The sequence below is a fragment of the Poecile atricapillus genome, chromosome 30 (genome assembly GCF_030490865.1).
Source record: "Poecile atricapillus isolate bPoeAtr1 chromosome 30, bPoeAtr1.hap1, whole genome shotgun sequence".
Lineage (NCBI taxonomy): Eukaryota > Metazoa > Chordata > Aves > Passeriformes > Paridae > Poecile > Poecile atricapillus.
The window spans coordinates 507,396-525,322 of NC_081278.1; the positions used below are offsets into that span (position 1 = coordinate 507,396).

The 17,927-nt window shown below is 59.8% G+C and overlaps 2 protein-coding genes across 2 annotated transcripts; one reads left to right on the plus strand and one right to left on the minus strand.

Moving 5' to 3' along the window:
• Positions 1 to 3,631: 3,631 nt before the first annotated feature.
• LOC131589787 (uncharacterized) lies at positions 3,632 to 6,371 on the minus strand. The gene is made up of 5 exons (XM_058859564.1): positions 6,306 to 6,371; positions 5,942 to 6,032; positions 5,211 to 5,866; positions 4,303 to 5,117; positions 3,632 to 3,701 (listed from the first exon to the last, which is right to left on the minus strand). Exons 2-5 carry the CDS (start codon positions 6,015 to 6,017, stop codon positions 3,632 to 3,634), a joined length of 1,617 nt encoding a protein of 538 aa, XP_058715547.1. The 5' UTR covers positions 6,018 to 6,032; positions 6,306 to 6,371.
• Positions 6,372 to 6,415: 44 nt separating this feature from the next.
• On the plus strand, positions 6,416 to 9,141 carry NDUFA3 (NADH:ubiquinone oxidoreductase subunit A3). The gene is made up of 4 exons (XM_058859736.1): positions 6,416 to 6,477; positions 7,553 to 7,627; positions 7,726 to 7,803; positions 8,936 to 9,141. Exons 1-4 carry the CDS (start codon positions 6,468 to 6,470, stop codon positions 9,025 to 9,027), a joined length of 255 nt encoding a protein of 84 aa, XP_058715719.1. The 5' UTR covers positions 6,416 to 6,467; the 3' UTR covers positions 9,028 to 9,141.
• The last annotated feature ends 8,786 nt before the right edge of the window (positions 9,142 to 17,927 follow it).

A 17,927-nucleotide genomic window follows, 5' to 3' on the forward strand; every position in this document is an offset into this window, starting at 1 on the left:
TAATCCCCCCAAACCCCTCCCCAGACCCCCAAAAATCCCCCCAGACCCCCCAAATCCCCCCAAATCCCCCCCTGACCCCCCAAAACAACCCCCAAAACCCTCCCCGAACCCCCAAATCCCCCCCAAATCCCCCCAGACCCCCCAAAATCCCCCCCTGACCCCCAAATCCCCCCCAAATCCCCCCAAACCCCTCCCCGAACCCCCCCAACCCCCCCAAATCCCCCCAAAATCCCCCCAGACCCCTCCCCAGACCCCCCAAAATCCCCCCTGACCCCCCCAAACCCCTCCCCAGACCCCCCAAAATCCCCCAGACCCCCAAACCCCCCGAGACCCCCCAAAATCCCCCACAACCCCTCCCCAAACCCCCCCAACCCCCCCAAATCCCCCCCAAACCCCTCCCCAGACCCCCAAAACCCCCCCCTGACCCCCCAAAACAACACCCAAACCCCTCCCCGAACCCCCAAATCCCCCCCAAATCCCCCCAGACCCCCCAAAATCCCCCCCTGACCCCCAAATCCCCCCCAAACCCCTCCCCGAACCCCCCCAACCCCCCCCAAATCCCCCCCAAACCCCTCCCAGACCCCCCAAAAGTCCCCAGACCCCCCCAAATTTCCCCCAAATTTCCCCCAAATCCCCCCCAGACCCCCCCAAATCCCCCCCAGACCCCCCCAAACCCCCCCTGACCCCCCGTGTCCCCCCCAGACCCCCCCAGACCCCCCCAAAATCCCTTCCAGACCCCCCCAAAATCCCCCCAAGACCCCCCCAAACCCCCCCCCTGACCCCCCCAAAATCCCCCCCAGAGCTGAGCTGGACCCAGGAGCCCCCCCTGGCCGAGCCCCCCCCCCCCTGTTACCGGGGGTCCCCCTCGGGCGCCCCCCGAAACCCCCCGGGACCCCCAAACTGGGGGGCTCCTGCTGGGGCTGGGGGCGGCGCTGCTGCTCTGAGACCCCCCAGGTACCGGGGTTTGGGGGGGCTGGGGGGGTTTGGGGGGTTTTGGGGGGATTTGGGGGGGATTTGGGGGGATTTTGGGGGGATTTTGGGGGGATTTGGGGGGATTTTGGGGGGATTTTGGGGGGATTTGGGGGGATTTTGGGGGGATTTTGGGGGATTTTGGGGGATTTGGGGGATTTTTGGGGGGATTTTGGGGGGGTTTGGGGGGATTTGGGGGGATTTGGGGGGCTGGGGGGATTTTCGGGGGCTTCGAGGGGAAGTTGGGGGGTTTGAGGGATTTTTGGGGGATTTTGAGGGGATTTGGGGGGATTTTGGGGGCATTTTGGGGGGATTTGGGGGGGATTTTGGGGGGATTTTGGGGGGATTTTGGGGATTTTGGGGGGATTTGGGGGGATTTGGGGGGGATTTGGGGGGGATTTGGGGGGATTTGGGGGAGTTTGGGGGGATTTTGGGAGGATTTGGGGGGATTTGGGGGATTTGGGGGGATTTTGGGGGGATTTGGGGGGATTTGGGGGATTTAGAGGGGATTTGGGGGGATTTTGGGGGGGTTTGGGGGATTTTAGGGGACTTTGGGGGGGTTTGGGGGATTGTGGGGGCATCTGGGGGATTTTTGGGGGATTTTGGGGATTTGGGGAAATTTTGGGGATTTTGGGGGGATTTGGGGGGGGCTGGGGGGATTTTCGGGGGCTTCGAGGGGAAGTTGGGGGGTTTGAGGGATTTTTGGGGGATTTTGGGGGATTTGGGGGGATTTTGGGGGGATTTTGGGGGGATTTGGGGAAATTTTGGGGGGGATTTGGGGGGATTTTGGGGGGATTTGGGGAAATTTTGGGGGAGTTTGGGGGGATTTTGGGGGAGTTTGGGGGGATTTTGGGGGGATTTGTGGGGGATTTGGGGGGACTTTGGGGGGATTTTGGGGGGATTTGGGGGGGATTTGGGGGGGATTTGGGGGAGTTTGGGGGGATTTGGGGGGATTTTTGAGGGATTTGGGGGATTTTGGGGGGATTTGGGGGGGATTTGGCTGATTTTGGGGGTTTTGGGGGGGATTTGGGGGGATTTGAGGGATTTGGGGGGATTTTGGGGGATTTTGGGGGATTTGGGGGGATTTGGGGGGGTTTGGGGGGATTTTGGGGGGATTTTGGGGGGATTTGGGGGGGTTTGGGGGATTTTGGGGGGGTTTGGGGGGATTTGGGGGAGTTTGGGGGGGATTTGGGGGATTTGGGGAAATTTTGGGGGATTTTGGGGGATTTGGGGGATTTTGGGGGATTTGGGGGGATTTTGGGGGGATTTGGGGGGAGTTTGGGGGATTGAGGGGATTTGGGGGGATTTTGGGGGGATTTTGGGGGATTTGGGGGGGATTTTGGGGGATTTTGGGGGGGATTTTTGGGATTTGGGGGGATTTGGGGGGGTCTGGGAGGGTTGGGGGGATTTGGGGGAGTTTGAGGGAATTTTCGGGGGGATTGGGGGGAGTTTGGGGGATTGAGGGGATTTGGGGGGATTTTCGGGGGGTTTGGGGGGGTTTCGAGTGGATTTTTGGGGGGTTTGGGGGGGATTTGGGGGATTTTGGGGGGATTTTGGGAATTTGGGGGATTTTAGGGGGTCTTGGGGGATTTTTGGGGGATTTGGGGGGGGTTTGGGGGATTTGGGGGATTTTCAGGGGATTTTGAGAGGTTTGAGTGGATTTTTGGGGGGTTTGGGGGATTTTTGGGGGTGTTCAGGGGATTTTAGGGGGAGTTTGGGGGATTTTGGGGGGTTTTGAGTGGATTTTTGGGGGGTTTTGAGTGGATTTTTGGGGGTTTGGGTGGATTTTGGGTGGTTCAGTGGATTTTTGGGTGTTTTTTGCGTGGATTTTGAGGGTTTTGAGTGGATTTGGGGGGTTTTGAGTTGATTTTAGGGGGTTTTGAGTTGATTTTGGGTGGATTTTGGGGGTTCAGTGGATTTTTGGGTGGATTTTGAGTGGATTTGGGGGTTTTGGGTGGATTTGGGTGGATTTTGGCGGGTTTTGGGTGTTTTTTGGGTGGTTCAGTGGATTTTTGGGTGTTTTTTGGGTGGATTTTGAGTGGATTTGGGGGTTTTGGGTGGATTTGGGTGGATTTTGAGTGGATTTTGGCGGGTTTTGGGTGGATTTGGGGGGTTTTGAGTGGATTTTGGGGGGTTTTGGGTGGATTTTGGCGGGTTTTGGGTGGATTTGGGGGGTTCAGTGGATTTTTGGGTGTTTTTTGGGTGGATTTTGAGTGGATTTGGGGTTTTGGGTGGATTTTGGGTGGATTTTGAAGGTTTTGGGTGGATTTTGGGGGGTTTTGGGTGTTTTTTGGGTGGTTCAGTGGATTTTCGGGTGTTTTTTGGGTGGATTTTGAGTGGATTTGGGAGGCTCGTGCCCCTCCCCTCATTAATTAACCTCGCTATTAATTACAGCAGGAAAAGGGGGGGAGGGTCCCAGGACCCTCCTTGACCCTCCCCTCCCCCTCCCCACAGGCTCTGCCCCACGGCGCCCCTCCCCCACCGACGGGACACCCCAAAAACCCCCAAATTCACCCCAAAAAAACCCCACCCCACCCCCGGGTCACGTGAGGACCCCCCTTAATTAAACCCCTTAATGAGCTTTAATGGAATCGACGCTTTTGGAACTTTTTATTGCTCAGTTTTGGGGGAAAATCGCCCGGATTTGGGCTCGGAGCCGCCCCTAGAGGAGAGTGCAGCGCTCGGGGGGCTTCGGGGACACCGCGGGGGTCGCGACAGGGGGTGGGGACACCCTGGGGGTCGCGACAGGGGGCGGGGACACCCTGGGGGTCGCGATAGGGGGCGGGGACACTCTGGGTGTCGCGATATGGGGGGTGACAGAGCTTGGGGACACCCTGGGGGTCGCGACAGGGGAGGTGGTGGGGGATGGGGACACTCTGAGTGTCACGATAGGGGAGGTGACAGAGGTTGGGGACACTCTGGGTGTCGCGATAGGGGGCGGGGACACCCTGGGGGTCGCGATAGGGGGGGGCGACAGGGGGTGGGGACACCCTGGGGGTCGCGCCAGGGGGCGGGGACACCGCGGGGGTCGCGACACGAGGGGTGACAGAGCTCGGGGACACTTTGGGGGTCGCGATATGGGGGATGACAGAGCTTGGGGACACCCTGGGTGTCGCGATATGGGGGGTGACAGAGCTCGGGGACACTTTGGGGGTCGCGATAGGGGGGTTGACAGAGCTTGGGGACACCCTGGGTGTCGCGACAGGGGGTGGTGACACCGCGGAGGTCGCGACACGAGGGCTGACAGGGGGCGGGGACACGGCGGATGTCGCGATAGGGGGGGTGACACAGCTCGGGGACACCCCGGCGGTCGCGACACGGGGATTGTCGCACCCCGCGGCTCTGGCCGTGCCGGGGGTCGCCGGGGGGGTCCTGTCGCGATTCGGTGACGCCGCTCGCGGGGTCCCCTCCCCCTCCCACCCCTCCGGGTCCTCCGCGCCGCCAGGGGGCGGCAACACGCGCATCTGCACCCCGCAACCGCGCATGCGCAGCGGGGCCCCGGGCAGGTGGCGCAGGCGCAGTCGGGCGGAGGCGGCGCCGCCCATGGGCAATGGCCGCCGGTAGGTGGCGCTGTAGGCGGCGCGCAGCTGGAACAGCGAGAGACCCGCGGGGCGCGTGCGCAGCAGCGCCCGCAATTGGCGGGAAAGCGCGAGCGCGTCCGGCTCCGCCCCCGCAGGATCGTGAGGGGAGGGAGGTGGGGGCGGGGCCAGGGGAGCGCTGAGGGGGCTTGGGTGAGTCTGGGGGTTGCTGAGGGGGGTCTGGTGAGTCTGGGGGCTGCTCAGGGGGGTCTGGTGAGTCTGGGGGCTGCTCAGGGGGGTCTCGGGGGGAGTTTGGGGGGCGCTGAGGGGGCTCTGGTGAGTCTGGGGGCTGCTGAGAGGGGTCTGGTGAGTCTGGGGGCTGCTGAGGGGGCTTTGGTGAGTCTGGGGGCTGCTGAGGGGGCTCTGGGGAGGAGTTTGGGGGGCGTTGAGGGGGCTTTGGTGAGTCTGGGGGGCCTGAGGGGGACTTTGGGGGGCGTTGAGGGGGCTCTGGTGAGTCTGGGGGCTGCTGAGGGGGCTCTGGGGGGGAGTTTGGGGGGCTTTGAGGGGGCTCTGGTGAGTCTGGGGGCTGCTGAGGGGGCTTTGGTGAGTCTGGGGGCTGCTGAGGGGGGTCTGGGGGGGAGTTTGGGGGGCGTTGAGGGGGCTTTGGTGAGTCTGGGGGGCCTGAGGGGGATTTTGGGGGGCGCTGAGGGGGCTTTGGGGGGCCTGAGGGGGATTTTGGGGGGTGTTGAGGGGGCTCTGGTGGGTCTGGGGGCTGCTGAGGGGTCTCTGGTGGACCTGGGGGGGATTTTGCGGGTCCCTGAGGGGGCTCTGGTGGCCCCAGGGAAAGGGTTTGGACCCCTGGGCTGGGGAGGGGTCGCAGGGAGGGTCTGAGTGGCTCTGGGGGGGATTTTGGGGGTCCCTGAGGGGGCTCAGGTGGCTCTGGGGAGGATTTTGGGGGGCGCTGAGGGGGCTCTGATGGCTCTGGGGAGGATTTTGGGGGGCGCTGAGGGAGCTCTGATGGCCCTGGGGAGGATTTTGGGGGGCGCTGAGGGGACCCCAAGGCGGGAGTTTGCAGCCCCAGGCTGGGGGGGGGTCGCAGGGGGGGCTCCCCCCGTGTCCCCAAGGGGGGGGGGGTTGGACCCCCAAGCGCTCCGCTGGGGCTGGGGGGGGCTCTGGGGGCTCCCCGAGGGGATTTTGGGGGTCCCGCACCCCTGGGACCCCTTGGGAGCTTGGGGAGGGGCTTTTGGGGGTCCCGCGGGGTTTTGGGGGGGGTCCCCGCGCCTTCCTCTTGGCTTTGGCGGGGGTTGGGGGCTTCGCTGCCCCGGAGCCCCCCGAGCCCCCCCGGCGCTTGGGCGCTTCCCAGGGCTCCTCCTCGGCACCTGGGGGGGAGAGGAGGGGTCAGAATTTGGGGAGGGGGTCACCCCCGAGCCCGACCCCCTCCCCAAAATTCCTACCTGGGCGCTCCCAGGCGGGCACCAGCAGGTCCAGCGTGTCCAGCCCCTCCCCCTCCAGCCAGCGCAGGGTCCCCATGGCGGGCGGGGGTCTCTGGAGAGGGGGGGGGGCGGCCTTGTTTACCCTCCCCCTCCCCACATTTGGGACCCCCCACCCAATTCAGGACCCGCCCCCCACCTCCAAACCTCCCACTCCCCTCAATTTGAGGACCCCTCCCCCTCCCCCCTTCCGGATTTGGGACCTCCCCCAGCCCCAAAATCTCCCCAAATCGGGGTCCCCCCACCCTTCTCCCCTCCCCCCTCCCTTTGGGGACCCCTCGGGACCCCCCAAATTCGGGGTTCTCTCCCCTCCCCCCCCCCCTTTTACCGGGTTCTCTCCCCACTTTCCCTTTCGGTTCCCGCCCAGGCTCCGCCCACCGCGGCGCGATGACGTCAGCGGAACGCGCGCGCGCGCCTCGCGGCTTTGCGCGAGCGCGTGACGTCATCGCGCCAGCGCCGCGCGCGGGACGCCCTTGGGCGGGGGGAGGGGATGGCGGGACGTGAGTGAGGGGAGAGGAGGGGGGAGGGGAGGGATCCTGAGGGGAAATTGGGGAAAATTGGGGGAAATTTGGGGTTCCGGGTTGGAAATCAGGGGGTTTGGGGTGGGGGGAGGAGAATTGGGGTGTGGTGGGGGGTTTTGGGGGAAACTGAGGGGATTTGGGGGAAATTGTGGGGGTTCTGAGGGGTTTGGGGGAAACTGAGGGGATTTGGGGGAAACTGAGGGGATTTGGGGAAAACTGAGGGGGTTCTGAGGGGGTTTGGGGGAAACTGAGGGGTTCTGAGGGAAATTGAGGGGATTTGGGGAAATTGAGGGGATTTGGGGAAAACTGTGGGGGTTCTGAGGGGATTTGGGGGAAATTGGAGGGAATTTGGGAGAAATTGAGGGGATTTGGGGAAATTGTGGGGGTTCTGAGGGAATTTGGGGGAAACTGAGGGATTTGGGGGAAATTGAGGGGGTTCTGAGGGAAATTGAAGGGATTTAGGGGAAATTGTGGGGCTTCTGAGGGGATTTGGGGGAAATTGAGAAGATTTAGGGGAAAATTGAGGGGATTTGGGGGGAAATTGAGGGGATTTTGGTGAATTTGAGGGGATTTGGGGGAAATTGAGGGGATTTGGGGGAAATTGAGGGGGTTCTGAGGGGATTTGGGGGGAAATTGAGGGGATTTTGGGGAATTTGAGGGGATTTGGGGGAAATTGAGGGGATTACGGGGAAATTTGGGAGGTTCTGAGGGGAATTGGGTTAAATTGAGGGGATTTGGGTGAAACTGAGAGCATTTGGAACTGAATTAGGGAATGGAGTGAAGAGAATTTGGGAGAATTGAGGGATCCCGAGCAGGGTGATGAATCTGGGGGGAATTTTAGGATTCTTGGGGAGGCCTGAAGTGATTTTTGGGTGTTTTTGGAGTGTTTTTGGGTGTTTTTGGGGTGGTTTTGGGGTGGTTTTGGGTGTTTTTGGGGTGTTTTTGGGGTGGTTTGGGGTGTTTTGGGGTGTTTTTGGGGTGTTTTTGGGTGTTTTTGGAGTGTTTTTGGGTGTTTTTGGGGTGTTTTTGGGTCTCTGAGCCCCCTTTTCCCCAGGCCTGGGCAATGCCCTGCGGGCTCTGTGGGCCAAGGAGCCGGTGATCGCCGCCAGCCTCGCCATCGCCGCCGTGGGTGAGGCCCTGGGGGTTTTGGGGGGAATTTGGGGGTTTTTGGGGGTTTTTGGGGGTCTCACGGAGCTCCCCTGACCCCCCCTCGTGCCCCTTCCCCAGCGTTGGTGTCGCCGCTGCTGAGCCCCTACGCCAAATACTCGGGAATGATCAACAGGGCCACGCCCTACACCTACCCTGGTATGGAGCCCAAAATACCCCAAATCAACCCAAAATTAACCCAAAATTAACCTAAAAATAACATTAAACTGTGCCCTACACCTACCCTGGTATGGAGCCCAAAATATCCTAAAATCAACCCAAAATTAACCTTAAACTGCCCCAAACTGTGCCCTACACCTACCCTGGTATGGAGCCCAAAATATCCTAAAATCAACCCAAAATCAACCCAAAATTAACCTAAAAATATAATTAAACTGTGCCCTACACCTGCCCTGGTATGGAGCCCAAAATATCCCCAAATCAACCCAAAATCAACCTAAAAATAACCTTAAACTGCCCCAAACTGTGCCCTACACCTACCCTGGTATGGAGCCCAAAATATCCTAAAATCAACCCAAAATTAACCCAAAATTAACCTAAAATTAACCTAAAATTAATTTCAAACTGTACCCTACACCTATCCCAGTATGGAGCCCAAAATGTCCCAAAATCAACCCCAAATTAACATAAAATCAACCTAAAATTACCCTAAAAATTAACCTAAAATTAACTCAAAATTAACCTGTAACTGCCCCAAACTGTGCCCTACACCTATCCTGGTATAGAACCAAAAATATCCCAAAATTAACCCGAAATTAACCTGAAATTAACCTGAAACTGCCCCAAACTCTGCCCTGCACCCAAAATATTCCAAAATTTACCTAAAAAGAACTTTAAATCTCCCCCAGACCACCCAAAATATCTCAAAATAGCCCCAAACCAACCTAAAAATTCCCTGAAACTGCCCCAAACCACGTCTTGCACCCAAAATATTCCGAAATTAGCTTAAAAATATCCTAAAATCGCCCCCAAAACCACGTCCTGCACACAAAATATCCCAAAAAGTCCCAAAATCAACCTAAAATTCCCCTAAAATCACCCCCAAACCGCTCATGGACCCCAAAATCCCCCCCAGGGACCCCCCAAATTCTCACCTGGGACCCCCAAATCCCCCTCAGGACCCCCAAATCCCCCTCAGGACCCCCCTGAGACCCCAAATTTCTCCCAAAATCCGGGGTTTGGGGGTCCCCCTGAATTTTGGGGACCCCCAAACCCCTCCCCCTGAATTTTGGGGACCCCCCCCTGAGCCCCCCGAAATTTCCCCCCCCAGTTCCAGTGCGGGACGATGGGAACCTCCCCGATGTCCCCTCGCACCCCTGTGACAAGGAGGGACCCAACCTCCAGTGGCTCAAGGACCTCTGAGGGACCCCCCAAAATCACCCCAAATTTTGGGGACCCCCCCCCTTGATCCTCGTGAAGGGTTTTGGGGGGGTCCCCCCAACTTTGGGAGTCCCCGAAATAGAGAATTGAAAGGTTTTGGAGTTTGTTTTTGGGGTTTATTGAGGGGTTTTTGGGGTTTTGGGGGTTCAGTCGAAGTCGGGGCTGGAGAATTTGGGGATCCTCGGGGGCTTTTCGGGGGGGCTGGGGGGGGTCCAGGTGGGGGAGGGGCCCAGAGCCGCCTCCTCCCCCCCCTTGGGCTGTGGGGAGAGGGGGGGAGGGGTCAGACCCCAAAAGTGACCCCAAAATTAAACCCAGAATTATCCCTGAACCCCAAAATCAACCCCAAAACCTCCCCTGAACCCCAAAACCTCTCCTAAACCCCAAAATTAACCCCAAAATCACCCCTGAACCCCAAAATTAACCCCAACCCCCAAACTTTCCTCAATTCCCCCCAAATAATCCCCAGACCCCCAAACCGCCCCCCCAAATCCCCCAAAATCATCCCCAAATTCCTCAAAACCCCCCAAAATCATCCCCAAACCTCCTGAAATCCCCCCCAAAGCCCCCCACATCAGCCCCCAAACCCCTCTGGAGCCCCCCAAACCATCCCTGAACCCAAATCCCCCCAAACCCCCCAAAATCAACCCCAAACTTTCCCCAAATCCCCCCAAACTCTCCCAAACCCCCCCAAATCCCCCCAAATCATCCCCAAACCCCCCCAACCCCCCCAAAATCAACCCCAACCCTCTTAAAATCAACCCTAAACCACCACAGACCTCCCAAACTGCCCCCAAATCCCCCCAAATCATCCCCAAATCCCCCCAAACGCCCCCCAAATCCCCCCAAAACCAACCCGAAATCCCCCAAAACCAACCCCAAATCCCCCAAACTCTGCCTAAATCCCCCCCAAACGCCCCCCAAATCCCCCCAAAATCATCCCCAAAACCCCCCCAAAATCATCCCTAAATCCCCCCAAATCCCCCCAAAATCATCCCCAAACGCCCCCCAAATCCCCCCAAAATCATCCCCAAATCCCCCCAAAATCCCCCCAAATTCCCCCCAAACCCCCCAAATCCCCCCCAAACCCCCCTAAATCCCCCCCAAATCCCCCCCAAATCATCCCCAAAATCCCCCCAAAATCCCCCCAAATCCCCCCCAGACCCCCCAAAATCCCCCCAAATCCCCCCCAGACCCCCCAAACCCCCCCCAGCCCCTCCCCCATCCCCGGTACCTTTGGGGTTCCCCCGTCGGGGTTTTGGGGTCCCCCCCTGTCCCTGCGCCCTCCCCCCCCCCTTTGGGGGTCCCGGCGGCGCCGTTTGAGGCCGGGGGGCTCCGGGGGGGGCTCGGGGGGGGTGGGGGGAGGGGCGGGGCCCCTCTCGGGGGGTTCGTTCTCGGCGTTGCCGGGGGGTGGGGGCGCCCGGGACCCCCCCGGGGGGACCCCCCTCGTCCTGACGGGAAAATTGGGGGGGTCAGGGGGGGATTTTGGGGGGATTTTGGGGGGATTTGGGGTTTTTGGGTGGGTTTGGGGGGGTTATGGGGGGATTCTGGGGGAGTTTGGGGGATTTTGGGGGGGGTTGGGGTTTTCTGGGGGGATTTGGGGGGAGTTTGGGGGGATTTGGGGTTTTTTGGGGGGCAATTTTGGGGGATTTTGGGTGGGTTTGGGGGGGTCAGGGGGGGATTTTGGGGGAATTTTAGAGGATTTTGGGGTTTTTTGGGGGGGATTTTGGGGGTTTTTGGGTGGGTTTGGGGGGTTATGGGGGAATTTTGGGGAGTTTTAGGGGATTTGGGGTTTTTTGGGAAGATTTTGGGGTTTTTTGGGTGGGTTTGGGGGGGGTCAGGGGGGGATTTTGGGGGGATTTGGGGGAGTTTGGGGGGATTTTGGGGCATTTTGGGGTTTTTTGGGTGGGTTGGGGGGGTTACGGGGGGAATTTTGGGGAGTTTTAGGGGATTTGGGGTTTTTTGGGGGGATTTTGGGGTTTTTGGGTGGGTTTGGGGGGGTCAGGGGGGATTTGGGGGGAGTTTGGGGGGATTTGGGGTTTTTTGGGGGGGATTTTGGGGTTTTTTGGGTGGGTTTGGGGGGGTCAGGGGGGATTTTGGGGGAATTTTAGAGGATTTTGGGGGGATTTTGGGGGATTTTGGGTGGGTTTGGGGGGGTTATGGGGGGATTCTGGGGGAGTTTGGGGGGATTTGGGGTTTTTTGGGGGGGATTTTGGGGTTTTTTGGGTGGGTTTGGGGGGGTCAGGGGGGGATTTTGGGGGAATTTTAGAGGATTTTGGGGGGATTTTGGGGTTTTTTGGGTGGGTTTGGGGGGGTCAGGGGGGGATTTGGGGGAGTTTGGGGGGATTTGGGGTTTTTTGGGGGGGATTTTGGGGTTTTTTGGGTGGGTTTGGGGGGATTATGGGGGGATTTGGGGGGAGTTTTAGAGGATTTGGGGTTTTTTGGGGGGCAATTTTGGGGGATTTTGGGTGGGTTTGGGGGGGTTATGGGGGGAATTTTGGGGAGTTTTAGGGGATTTGGGGTTTTTTGGGGGCATTTTGGGGTTTTTTCGGTGGGTTTGGGGGGGGTCGGGGGAATTTGGGGGGAGTTTGGGGGGATTTTGGGGTTTTTTGGGTGGGTTTGGGGGGATTATGGGGAGATTTTGGGGGGAGTTTGGGGGGATTTGGGGTTTTTTGGGGGGATTTGGGGTTTCTGGGTGGGTTTGGGGGGAGTTTGGAGGGATTTGGGGTTTTTTGGGGGGATTTGGGGTTTTTTGGGTGGGTTTGGGGGGATTATGGGGGGATTTTGGGGAGTTTTAGAGGATTTGGGGTTTTTTGGGTGGGTTTGGGGGGATTTTGGGGAGTTTTAGAGGATTTTGGGGTTTTTTGGGGGGATTTTGGGGTTTTTTGGGGGGGATTTTGGGGTTTTTTGGAAGGAGTTTTGGGGATTTTTGGGGGGATTTTGGGGTTTTTTGGGTGGGTTTGGGGGGGTCGGGGGGATTTGGGGGGAGTTTGGGGGGATTTGGGGTTTTTTTGGGTGGGTTTGGGGGATTATGGGGGGATTTGGGGTTTTTTGGGGAGATTTTGGGGTTTTTTTGGGTGGGTTTGGGGGGATTATGGGGGATTTTGGGGAGTTTTAGAAGATTTTGGGGTTTTTTGGGGGGATTTTGGGGTTTTTTGGGTGGGTTTGGGGGTGTCATGGGGGGGATTTGGGGGAGTTTGGGGGGATTTGGGGTTTTTTGGGGGGGATTTTGGGGTTTTTTGGGTGGGTTTGGGGGGGTCAGGGGGGGATTTGGGGGGAGTTTTAGAGGATTTGGGGTTTTTTGGGGGGATTTTGGGGTTTTTGGGTGGGTTTGGGGGGGTCAGGGGGGGATTTTGGGGAGTTTTAGAGGATTTGGGGTTTTTTGGGGGGATTTTGAGGTTTTTTGGGTGGGTTTGGGGGGATTATGGGGGGATTTTGGGGGGAGTTTGGGGGGATTTGGGGTTTTTTGGGGGGGATTTTGGGGTTTTTTGGGTGGGTTTGGGGGGGTTATGGGGGGATTTTGGGGACTTTGGGGGGGTTTGGGGTTTTTTGGGGGTGATTTTGGTGTTTTTGGGGATTTTTGGAAGGAGTTTTGGGGATTTTTGGGGGGTTTTGGGGTTTTCTGGGGGGATTTTGGGGGGATTTGAGGGATATTGGGGGGGATTTTTGGGGGGATTTTGGGGTTTTTGGGGATTTTTGGAAGGAGTTTTGGGGGGGTTTGGGGATTTTTGGAGGGATTTGGGGGTTTTTGGAGGCATTTTAGGGGATTTTGGGTGGGTTTGGGGGGTTTTTTGGGGGGATTTTGGGGGGCGTTTTGGGGGAGTTTGGGGGAATTCTGGGGTGAGTTTGGGGGGGATTTTGGGCGACTTGGGGGAGTTTTGGGATGGTTTTTGGGGTTATTTTGGGTGTTTTTGGGGTGGTTTTGGGTGGTTTTGGGGTGATTTTGGGTGTTTTTGAGGTGTTTTTGGGGTGATTTCGGGTGTTTTTGGGGTGGTTTCAGGTGTTTTGGGGTGATTTTGGGTGTTTTTGGGGTGTTTTTGGGGTGTTTTGGGGTGATTTCGGGTGTTTTTGGGGTGTTTTCAGGTGTTTTGGGGTGTTTTGGGGTTATTTCGGGTGTTTTTGGGGTGGTTTTTGGGGTGTTTTGGGGTGTTTTTGGGTCGCTCACCTGCAGCAGCACCGTCAGCTGTCCCTGCCAGTATCGATCCCCGTGTGAGTCCAGCACCTGCATCAGGAACCTGCGGGGGCGGGGCTGGGGTGGGTGTGGCCTCCTTGGGCGTGGCCCAGGTGTGGGTGGGGCCAGGTGTGGGTGTGGCCTCCATGGGTGTGGCCCAGGTGTGTCCCTCCCTTTGGGGCGGGTCCGAGGGCAGGTCCCAGGTGTCCCCAGGTGTCTCCCAGGTGTCCCCAGGTGTGTCCCAGGTGTATTTCAGGTGTCTCTCAGGTGTCCCCAGGTGTGTCCCCCTGTCCCAGATGTGTCCCAGGTGTGTCAGGGTGTATCTCAGATGTTCCCACGTGTATCTCAGGTGTCCCCAGGTGTATTTCAGGTGTGTTTCACCTGTCCCCAGCTGTCCCCAGGTGTATCTCGGGTGTATTTCAGGTGTGTTTCAGGTGTGTTTCACCTGTCCCAGGTGTATCTCAGGTGTCCCCAGGTGTCCCCAGGTGTATTTCAGGTGTATCTCAGGTGTCCCCAGGTGTATCTCAGGTGTGTTTCACCTGTCCCAGGTGTATCTCAGGTGTATCTCAGGTGTATTTCAGGTGTATCCCAGGTGTCCCCAGGTGTATCTCAGGTGTCCCCAGGTGTATCCCAGGTGTCCCCAGGTGTATCTCAGGTGTATTTCAGGTGTCTCAGGTGTGTTTCACCTGTCCCAGGTGTGTCCCCAGGTGTCCCCAGGTGTGTTTCACCTGTCCCAGGTGTATCTCAGGTGTATTTCAGGTGTCTCAGGTGTGTTTCACCTGTCCCAGGTGTGTCCCCAGGTGTATCTCAGGTGTCCCCAGGTGTATCTCAGGTGTATCTCAGGTGTATCTCAGGTGTCCCCAGGTGTATCTCAGGTGTCCCCAGGTGTATCTCAGGTGTATTTCAGGTGTCCCAGGTGTCCCCAGCTGTCCCCAGGTGTCCCCAGGTGTATCTCAGGTGTATCTCAGGTGTCCCAGGTGTATCTCAGGTGTATCCCAGGTGTATCTCAGGTGTCCCAGGTGTGTCCCCACCTGCGCTCCAGCTGCAGTCTCCGGGTCACTCTCTGCACCTGTCTCAGTCTCTGCAGCGCCCGCGCGTTCACCTGGGGGAGGGGCACGGCACGGTGGGGGCGTGGCCAGGAAAGGGGGCGTGACCAGGAAAGGGGGCGTGGCCTGGGAAAGGGGCGTGGCCTGGGAAAGGGGGCGTGGCCATGGAAAGGTGCGTGGGCAAAGGAAGGGGCGTGGCTGGGGAAAGGGTGGGGCTTAACCCAGGGCATGGCCAATAAAAGCTCATTGGTCAATAAAAGGGGCGTGGTCAATGAAAAGGGGCGTGGCTTGGGCTGTGAGGGTGGGGCTTGGACCCAGGGTGTGGGCAGGGAAAGGGGCGTGGCCAAAGGAAGGGGCGTGGCTGGGGAAAGGGGGCGTGGCCACAGGAAAGGGGAATGGCACAGAGGGAGTGTGGCCGGGGAAAGGGGCTTGGCCAGGGAAAGGGGGCGTGGCCAGGGAAAAAAGGGCGTGGCCGGGGAAAGGGCGGGGCTTAAGCCTGGGAAGTGGCCAATAAAAGGATGCCAATCAATAAAAGGGGTGTGTTCAATGAAAAGAGGCGTGGCTTGGGCTGTGAGGGCGGGGCTTGGACCCAGGGTGTGGGCAGATAAAGGGGCGTGGCCAAAGAAAAGGGGCGTGGTCAGTAGTGAAAGGGGCGTGTCCTGTGGGCGTGGCCAGCAGTAAAAGGGGCGTGGCCTGAGCCAAGGGGCGTGGCCTGTGTTTTGGGGGCGTGGCCAGCAGAAAAGTGGAAAAGGGGGCGTGGTCAATGGTAAAAGGGGCGTGGCCCATGTTGTGGGGGTGTGGTCAGTAAAAGGGGGCGTGTCCCGTGTCCTATGGGCGTGTTCTGTGTCCCGTGTTTTGCGGGTGTCTCGTGTCCGTGTCCCCATCCCGTGTCCGTGGGCGCGTCCCGTGTCCCGTGTCCCGTGTCCATGTCCGTGTCCCTCTGTCCCGTGTCCCTGTCCCGTGTCCATGTCCCTCTGTCCCGTGTCCCCATCCCGTATCCCTGTCCCGTGTCCGTGTCCCTCTGTCCCTCTGTCCCATGTCCCGTGTCCCTGTGTCCGTCTGTCCCGTGTCCCCTGTCCCGTGTCCCCTGTCCCGTGTCCGTCTGTCCCGTGTCCGTCTGTCCCATGTCCGTCTGTCCCATGTCCGTCTGTCCCGTGTCCGTCTGTCCCGTGTCCGTGTCCGTGTCCCTCTGTCCCGTGTCCCCTGTCCCTCTGTCCCGTGTCTGTGTCCCATGTCCGTCTGTCCCGTGTCCCTCTGTCCCCGTGTCCGTGTGTCCGTGTGTCCGTGTCCCCTGTCCGTGTGTCTGTGTGTCCGTCTGTCCCGTGTCCGTGTGTCCCGTGTCCCTCTGTCCCCGTGTCTGTGTGTCCCCTGTCCCGTGTCCGTCTGTCCCGTGTCCGTGTGTCCGTCTGTCCCGTGTCCGTCTGTCCCGTGTCCGTGTGTCCGTCTGTCCCGTGTCCCTGTGTCCCTCTGTCCCCGTGTCCGTCTGTCCCGTGTCCGTCTGTCCCGTGTCCGTCTGTCCCCGTGTCCCGTGTCCGTGTGTCCCTCTGTCCCCCTGTCCCTCTGTCCCGTACCTGCCGTATTTCCCGGCATCGCCGTCCCAGTCCCTGCAGTTTCAGTCGGCGCCGCCGCAGCTCCGGCCCCTCCCCCTCTCCCCTCCCCCCGCGCCGGGGGCGGGGCTGGGGTGGGGGGAGGGGCGCTGCTGTGGAGGCCCCGCCCCCCTCGGGCCCCGCCTCGGGCCCCCCCTCGGGTTCTCCTTCGCTTTCCAGAATGTTCCCCCCAAAGAGCGGCTCCAGCGCCAGCCCCGCCCCCGGCGGCGCCGAGAACTCCTCGAACGAGACCCCGGCCATGGCTGGGGGGGGGAGGGGCTCCCAGTTCATCCCAGTGACCCCTCCCAGTGCTCCCAGTTCATCCCAGTTCATCCCAGTTCATCCCAGTTCATCCCAGTGACCCCGAGAACTCCTCGAACGAGACCCCGGCCATGGCTGGGGAGGAGAGGGGCTCCCAGTTCATCCCAGTTCATCCCAGTTCATCCCAGTGACCCCCCCAGTTCATCCCAGTTCATCCCAGTGACCCCCCCAGTGCTCCCACTTCATCCCAGTTTATCCCAGCTCATCCCAGTTCATCCCAGTTACCCCCCAGTGCTCCCCCAGTTCATCCCAGTTCATCCCAGTGACCCCGAGAACTCCTCGAACGAAACCCCGGCCATGGCTGGAGAGGGGCTCCCAGTTCATCCCAGTTCATCCCAGTTTATCCCAGTTCATCCCAGTTCATCCCAGTGACCCCCCCAGTTCATCCCAGTGACCCCCCCAGTTCATCCCAGTGACCCCCCAGTTCATCCCAGTTCATCCCAGTTCATCCCAGTGACCCCCCAGTTCATCCCAGTTCATCCCAGTTCATCCCAGTAACCCCCCAGTGCTCCCCCAGTTCATCCCAGTTCATCCCAGTGACCCCCCCGGTTCATCCCGGTTCATCCCAGCTCATCCCAGTTCATCCCAGTGACCCCCCCCAGTTCATCCCAGTAACCCCCCCAGTGCTCCCCCAGTTCATCCCAGTGACCCCAGTAACCCCTCAGTGCCCCCCAGTAGCTCCCAGTGCCCCCTCACTCATCCCAGTGCCCCCCAGTTCCCTCCCAGTCCCTCCCAGTAACCCCCCAGTAACCCCCCAGTGCTCCCCCAGTTCCCTCCCAGTCCCCCCCAGTTCATCCCAGTAACCCCTCAGTGCCCCCCAGTGCTCCCAGTAACCCCCCCCTGCTCCCCCAATTCCCCCCCAGTTCTCTCCCAGTCCCTCCCAGTCCCCCCCAGTTCCTCCCAGTGCCCCTCAGCAGCTCCCAGTGACCCCCCCAGTCCCCCCCAGTTCCTCCCAGTGCCCCTCAGCAGCTCCCAGTGACCCCCCCAGTCCCCCCCAGTTCATCCCAGTAACCCCTCAGTGCCCCCCCCAGTTCATCCCAGTGCTCCCAGTGCTCCCCCAGTAGCTCCCAGTTCCCCCCCACCGCCCCGTGACGTCACGCACCGCCCGATGACGTCACCGGCGGCGGCCTCGGCCGGGCCCGGAGCGCGGCGACCCCGCCTGAGGGGGAGAGGGGGCGCGCGGTGATGACGTCACTGCGACCAAAGCGGAAGTGACGTATTTTGGGCGGCGCGGGGCGCGCGGCAGTGACGTCAGCGCGGCTGCGACGGGAGCGGGAGGTACCGGAGGGGAAAATTCCCGGGAATTTCTGGGGAATTTCGGGAATTTCGGGAATTTCGGGAGGTTCGAGGGTGGGGGAGGGGCTGGGGCCGTGCGGGGGGGGGCTCCGGGCTGCTCCCAGTGCTCCCAGTTCATCCCAGTGCTCCCAGTTTGAGCTCCCAGTTCATCCCAGTGCTCCCAGTATCCCCCAGTGATCCCAGTCTGGGCCATGTCTCTGCTCCCAGTTCATCCCAGTTCATCCCAGTGCTCCCAGTCTGAGCCCTGTCTCTATTCCCAGTTCATCCCTGTTGCTCCCAGTATCCCCCAGTGCTCCCAGTTCATCCCAGTTCACCCAGTTTGAGCTGTATCTCTAGTCCCAGTGCTCCCAGTTGCTCCCAGTCCATCCCAGTTCCCCCAGTCTGGGCCATGTCCCTGCTCCCAGTTCACCCAGTTTGAGCTGTATCTCTATTCCCAGTCCATCCCAGTATCCCCAGTCTGGGCCC